This window comes from Mus caroli, chromosome 5, assembly GCF_900094665.2.
Source record: "Mus caroli chromosome 5, CAROLI_EIJ_v1.1, whole genome shotgun sequence".
NCBI classification, from domain to species: Eukaryota; Metazoa; Chordata; class Mammalia; order Rodentia; family Muridae; genus Mus; species Mus caroli.
The window spans coordinates 84,095,272-84,102,771 of record NC_034574.1 but is presented as its reverse complement, the minus strand read 5'-3'; the positions used below and the strand labels follow the sequence as shown (position 1 = coordinate 84,102,771).

Sequence of the window (7,500 nt, the reverse complement as noted above, 5' to 3'; positions counted from 1 at the left end):
TCCCCATTCCTGTCCCAATCTGCCTTAGACTTCACCCTGGTTCCTGTACCTCTTACTCTTTCTGAAAACCTAAGTCTAAAAACATGTAATGACAGGAGAGAATATCACACTGATGTTTCTACACATGAAATAAATCAGAATTTTAAATTAATATTCTGGGGAAAGTTTTCCTTTATGCTGGTTATTTTATTTGGAGCAGGAAACATCTTTACTTTCCGATGCGGAGACTGAAGCAGGGGGTGAGTAGTACCGTGTTAGTTAATGGCAGGGTCAAGGCTCTGTCCCAGACAATTTCATTATAAAACGTACCTTTCCAACATCACTGTCTCTCTGGATGTTTAAAGGTATAACATGAGTAGGGACACTTCAAACATTTACAGTGTTCTCTAGCTTATACTGATATCTAGAAATGTATTAACTATGGTTAACACATCAGCAGAAGGGAATCAGTCTCTCTACATTCAGTTCATCAGAGGGAAGGAACTTAATCTCTGTATTCCTATCACCAAATACACATAATAATAGCTCCACCCCCACACGGCTATTGTAAAGATTCAAACTGGTCTAATAAATATAAAATCTTCATACAACAAAGACTTAGTTCAGTGGACACTGACCACTGGTATTTTGTGTACACATTATTGGCTTTGCATATGGAAAAATACCTTCTCTCAAACCTCGCTCACATTTACTGGGGCCCCCTTACCTGTTTCTTATTCAGGGAACTCAAGACTCAAGCAGATTGTCTATATAACAGATAGGTTATCAGTGCCATCTACTGGCTGGATAGGTAATCAGTGCCATCTACTGGCTGTTAGTAACAAAGTCACCAAATAAATGTCACAAAGGCAACATGTGAAAAAGTATTGGATTTTTGTTAGAACAAACTAAATATAATGTAGTCAGAAACTATGACATAGGAAGCATAGTAGTCTGGAAAATAACTCTAAAACATTTTAAAATATAAATATATACATATACATTTTATATATACACTTATATAAATTTAAACAAGTATATATGTACACACATATACACAACACACACATATATATGTATATATGTATGTGTGTGCATATATATGTATATATTATGATATATATGTATATATATATATATGTGTGTATATATATGTGTGTGTGTGTGTGTGTGTGTATATATATATATATATATATATATATACACATAATGATGTTCTGCCACTCTCCCATGATGTTGTCCAACAGGTCTCTAGAAGTTATTTATCATATCTAACCAAAGTATTAAGTTTCTTGGCTAATACTTCATACACATCTCCCAGTCCTCAGCCCCTTATAAACACCATTCTACAGAGTGTTTCTTCAAGTTGGAAATGTTTGTCCTTTGTTTGTTTCTGTGTTTATTACTTGATCTCATGTAGCCTGGGCTGGCTCTGACATCACTAGGAAGTGTCATTAGAGATTTTAGATGGATTTCATTGAATTGGTAGACCACTGTCAACAGCATGGCACTTTAAAAATTACCACTGTAAATAGTTGGTAGAACTATTTGAGTACTGTCTAAATGCAAGTGTGGGGACTTCCAAATGAAGCAAGCTCTGAATGGATGGCTTGCAACTTAACTCTGACTTTCCCCCATTTTTGCATGAGTTAAGCAATTGTCAAGCACAGCCAAATACTTTATACAGATTTTTAATGTCAATAAACTCCTGATCGTCTTTAAGTCTCATTTCCCTGTGGCATAAACTAGAGTATGCCATGTATTCGGTTCTTTCCTACTTTTGAAAGAAGGAGATGCATCCCGACATCGGTTTTACCAGGACTTTGCAGTGTTATCTGCAGGAGCATTTTTCTCAGCGGGAAACTTTGATACCATCTAAGATTCCTTCCGATCTGGTAGAGTTTTAAAGCACTGTTTCTCAGCTTCCTAAGGCTTCAGCCCTTTAACACATTTCCTCATGCTATGGTGACCCCAACCTGAAAGTTAATCTGCTGTTACTTCGTAAATGTAATTTTGTTACTGTTATGAATTATAAATGTAAATGTCTGATATACAGGATATCTAAATATGTGGCCCCAAGGGGGTCTCGACTCACAAGTTGAGAACCACTGTTTTAAAGAGATGTTATAGAGGGGGGTAAGAATAAGAGATTTGAGATTTAAAACAGAACAAAGCCTCCAGTATATATTGAGATACTATGCAATCCACTTATTTAAATATTAACTCACATAATGGCATTATGCAGCTTTGCCTTCCTCTCATCAGATAAGAGTTTATCTATTAGGTAATTTAAAAATCAACAGATATTATACCCTATTCTTCACCAATACTCTTGCATAGTTTAGACACAAATGAATTTCAGAGCCATAGTTTACTTAAACAATATCCATCCTCCAAGGGTGTTATTCAAATTTCAGCTCTTGTGCTACACTAAGACTATGTAAATGCTGTTGGCTCTTAAACTCAAGAATCACGTAACAGTCAAGCATGGTGATCATTGGCCAATCTTGCATTTCTTTGAAATACCCGACTGAACATTGAGTGCTTATTATTTGGTTCAAACGTGGACGTAAAGTGTGTCCACTCTATGTGGACACAGGCTTACACCCACATGACATTATGCAAATGCAGAACAGACCAAGGGGATTCGTCTATAAATGTGAAAGACCAAGAAACCAAGATGTATTAACGCCATGAGTAGATCAGGAAAACCGTGGGCAGCACGGAGGTGCAGGCAACACTGATGCCGGCATGAAGCAAATGAGGAACTGTGTCGTACACCCTGGCACGTATCGGAATAAGGAGTCACGTCAACACAACCTGACACGAGTGTCAATGGAGACATGCAAACCGACTGTAGTGCTGACAGGGCATCCTGAGAGGAGCTGTAGCTATACCACAGGAAACTGAGTGAAGGCCAGGGTCAGAAGATGAAGGAAGGGGCCACGGTCAAAAGCAAGACAGAATTCCAAAGGAAGCATCACCCGCTAAGACTCCATAGTAAGGGGCGCTCAGCAATACCCACGATGTTGAATGCACACATAAAAGATCCACTGCTAAGGAAGGGATGCCAGATGCCGACTCATCGTGCCCCTGAAAAGCCGTTTGCTGCACCTCAGTTGTACACAGAGCGCATGGTCACTATGCAAACTACTCCTGATGTGGTTTTATTTAAAAACAAACAAACAAACAAAAAGCCAGATACTTCTAATGCTTCAGAAGATAATGTCGTAAATCAATATTAGTCATACTACTTTTTATCTCTCTAGATGTCTTCAAACCACAATAAGATAGTTTTTAATACTTGACCAATATGTTTAAGAGACACAAAAGGGTTGCTAGTTTTTCCCTTTCCTTTTTAGGATCACTGCCTGCCTTCAGCTTGCAAGTCTGCTGTGGCTGTGCCCTGCTGTACAGACTGGCATGTCTCGCACATGCCTAAATTTTCCATTCAGTTTTTCATCTTGAAAGTAGAAATCATTAAAAAACTGTTAGCCACGACTATGATACTAAGGAGATAGCCAGTCTGCATCTGAACATGCTTTACAAATTGCCCCTGATGTCATGATGTGCCCTTTCTCCTGCCCAACCCAGATCTACAAAAGAGCATGGTATACCTGGGAGTGGTAGCTGAACTAATATACCGCTGACTCTTGGATCCATGTTCAGCTGATCAGTGATGTCCAACAGTTCCTCCTGAGAAACATTCCTGGGCTTTGTGATGAGCTCACTGCAGATACCTGGAGGAAACCCAAGAAGAGAAAGTCACTTGAATACCCTGTGGCTTTCATTAAGGGAGTCTTCATAAGGTAGTGGGGGGGAAGGGAGGATGGGACCAAAGCCCTGAGGGCCAGCAGAAAAAAGATGGAAACAGGCAAGCTTGGGAGGTAGGAAGTGTGGAGACCCTCTAGAATGTACCAGAGACCTGGGAGGTGAGAGACTCTCAGGACGCAAAGGGAGGGATCTTGGATGAAGTACTCTACAATGGGGAGGGGAAAATAGAGAAGAGTCTGAGAGAAAGGAGGTCCAGTAAAAGGCTCAAATTGGGACACTGTAACGGATGCTGCAGTGTGCTTGCAGACAGGAGCTTAGCATGCCTGCCCTTTGAGAGACCTAACAAGTGGCTGAAAGAGTCAGATGCAGATAATAACACCAAACCAATGGATGGAAGCTGGGGACCCCTGTGGTTTAAGTGGATGAAAACTGGAAGAAGCTGAGGAGGAGAACAGCCACATAGGAAGACCAGCAGTCCCAACTGACCTGGACTCCCAAGATCTCTCAGTCACCAGCAGTGTACACCAGCTGATATGAGGCTCCTGACACGTATACAGCAGAGGACTGCCAGGTCTGGCTTCAGTGAGAGATGTACCTAACTCTAGAGAGACTTGAGGACCCAAGGAGTGGGGAGGTCTGGTGGGATGGGGTTGTGGGGGGGACATCCCCTTGGAGACTGGAGGGGTGGGGAGGAGGTATGAGATAGGAGCAGTTGAGGGAAAAAGGAAAAAACAAAGGGAGTCTTCTGTAATGAGTGCTGGTCTCCTCTGTGCCTGTCCCACTGGAAGGAATGCCCTGCTACAAAGTCTATGTTATTATCACCAGGAGGAGGGTTTTCTCTGTGGTACACGGATTCTCTCCTGATTCCTATGCACTGTTTGGCTACTACTCCAGGTAGCAGCTTGTGCTGACTTAAAGAGGCCAAGGAGACAGGAAATCAGTGAGGTTTAGGATTCAGTTAAAGCAAATGTGATAGACCATAACAGGCTCTTTAAATGCAAAGAGCCCTAGTGCCTCGCCCATAAAATATGAAATCACACTGAAAAAAAAAATCCCACAAGAAACCTGAAAACAGTAAGAAATTCATTCACCTAAGCTGTAGTAACCAAATAATTGAATATCCCTAATAATAACAACAATCCATGTTGTGTGAATGGTGCTTATTGGGTAACCGTCACTCATAATTATACTACCTTATGTGATACTTATTCAGGTTTCTAGTCCTTCACAGAACATCATGACCAAGAAGCAAGTTGGGAGGGAAGGGTTTATTCAACTTACACTTCCACATCACCAAAGAAAATCAGGACTGGAACTCACACAGGGCAGGAACCTGGAGGCAGGATCTGATGGAGAGGCTATAAAGGGACTCTGCTTACTGGCTTGCCTCCCCTGGCTTGCTCAGCTTGCTTTCTTATAGAACCCAGGACTACCAGCCCAGGGATGGCACCACCAACAATGGGCCTTCCCACCCTTGATCACTAATTGAGAAAACGCCCCACAGCTGGACTTCATGGAGGCATTTCCTCAAGGGAGGCTCCTTTCTCTGTGATTACTCCAGCTTGTGTCCAGTTGACACTCCAAACCAGCCAGTCCATGTGATAACAGAAACTGTGAGTGACAATTACAGCTGACACACATACCTACCTACAGCAGAAGCAGCTTTTATCTTATTCCTGACGTAGGTGTGGCTTGCTGGGTTATCTCCCACTAAAATGATACTCAGATGGGGCCTCCTGTTCCCGAGAGCGATCCATGATTCCACTCCTTGCTGTATCTCCCTCTGGATCTGTTTGGCCATGTCAGTTCCTGAGATGATAATGGCTTCATGTCTGTGGGAAACGAAACACTACATATAACACTAAAAAGCCAATAAGAAACATTCAGCTGAAGAAATGTATGGTACAAGAAGGTTCAAAACAACCATGGAGCCTGCTAAGATGGCTGAGCAGTTAAGAGAGCCCATTCCTCTTGCAGTGGAAGGATCGGGCTCAGTTCCCAGCACACACACGGTGGCTCACAACTGACTGTAACTCCTGTTGCAGAGAAGCACTCCCCCATCTTGTAGCCTCTACACAGCCATGCATGTAGGCAATGACATATAAAATAAAAATTAATATTCAAAACTACTGTGAACATGTAAAATTTGACTTTTCTAACTACACCTGACATTCGTTTTCAGGTTCATAAGTACTATTAATGAGCTTTGGGAAGGATTATAATTCTTTGGTGCTTCTGTCTTTCATTCTGTTCCCTCTAAACTAAATGTGTTTATGTCACACCAACTTTATGCTGAAATTCTAAACAGCACTGTTCTGAGATTAGGAGGATGACCTTTGAGAGGGGATCGGTGTGGGGAATCTCTGCAAACACTCTGGCCGACAGAGTCATGGCCCACAGGAAGCAAGAAGGAAGTCTTGTTCGGCATGCCTCTGTAGGTGGTGTTGGTTCAAACTTTGAAAGCCTGGAACTGAGCAGTTTATTTTAGGCATACATAAGTGCAGGTCAGTTTTGTAAAATATTGTTTCCTTGTGATAAGTAACTCAATCCCATGTATACAACAAACCTTAAGATGTGATTATACTGAAACTCTTTTCAAAGTACTTATGACCTCTTCCATAAAGATGGGCTTTATAGATTGACACCGTAAGGCTCTTGTTGGGGATTGGTTCTAATGCTGTCTTGATTCAGGCCCTCAGATCGGGAATCTGCATATCTAGATGCTGAAGGTCCCTGTCCCCAGTTGGTTTTTAATTGATCAATAAAAAGCCAACAGCCAATGGCTGGGCAGAGGAAGAGGCGGGACTTCTAGGTTCCCAGGAGAAGAAACACAGGGAGGAGAAAGAAAGGCTCTCTGCCAGACAGACCTTGTAAAGAAGGAACAGAGGGAGTAACGGCCAAAATGTAGGTACAAGAAGGAAAGTGGCCCCTAGAATGGCTGCCCAGAAGCGTCTTGGGCAGCAGAGGTAAGGGAGCCACCCAGAGGTAGCTAGGGCAACAAGATAAAATATAGATTTAAGAGGTGTTTAATCTTGGGTACTTTCTCTAGCTCCTCCGTTGGGGGCCCTGTGTTCCATCCGATAGATGACTGTGAGCATCCACTTCTGTATTTGCCAGGTACTGGCAAAGCCTCACAGGAGACAGCTATATCAGGGTCCTTTCAGCAAAATCTTGCTGGCAATGCAATAGTGTCTGCGTTTGATGGCTGATTATGGGATGGACCCCCAGCTGGTGCAGTCTCTGGATGGTCCATCCTTTTGTCTTAGCTCCAAACTTTGTCTCTACAACTCCTTCCATGGATATTTTATTCCCTATTCTAGGGAGGAATGAAGTATCCACGCATTGGTCTTCCTTCTTGATTTTCTTGTGTTTTGGAAGTTGTATCTTGGGTATTCTAGGTTTCTGGGATAATATCCACTTATCAGTGAGTGCCAAGAGCTGAAGGGGTCTGCAACCCTATAGGTGGAACAACAATATTAACTAATCAGTACCCCCAGAGCTTGTGTATCTAGCTGCATATGTAGCAGAAGATGGCCTAGGGGAAGAGGGGCCCCTTGGTCTAGCAAACTTTATGCCCCAGTACAGGGGAACACCAGGGCCAAGAAGTGGGAGTGAGTGGGTATGGGAGCAGGGCAGGGGGAGGGTATAGGGGACTTTTGGGATAGCATTTGAAATGTAAATGAAGAAAATATCTAATTTTTAAAAAATGTGGGGCCCTCTTCCTGTCAGAAAAGCACCGGGGTAGCT

At 42.5% G+C, this 7,500-nt stretch overlaps 1 protein-coding gene across 2 annotated transcripts in view; it reads right to left on the bottom strand.

Annotated features, from left to right (window-relative positions):
- Nucleotides 1-7,500, bottom strand: part of Mthfd2l (methylenetetrahydrofolate dehydrogenase (NADP+ dependent) 2 like) — a 92,254-nt gene that overhangs the window by 64,319 nt on the left and 20,435 nt on the right. For both annotated transcript variants that reach the window (XM_021163363.2, XM_029476975.1), the window contains exons 2-3: nucleotides 5,401-5,585; nucleotides 3,597-3,719 (exon numbers count right to left, since the gene is read on the bottom strand). In XM_021163363.2, the coding sequence (XP_021019022.2) occupies nucleotides 3,597-3,719; nucleotides 5,401-5,585 (308 nt within the window). The remainder of the gene's footprint in view (nucleotides 1-3,596; nucleotides 3,720-5,400; nucleotides 5,586-7,500) is intronic.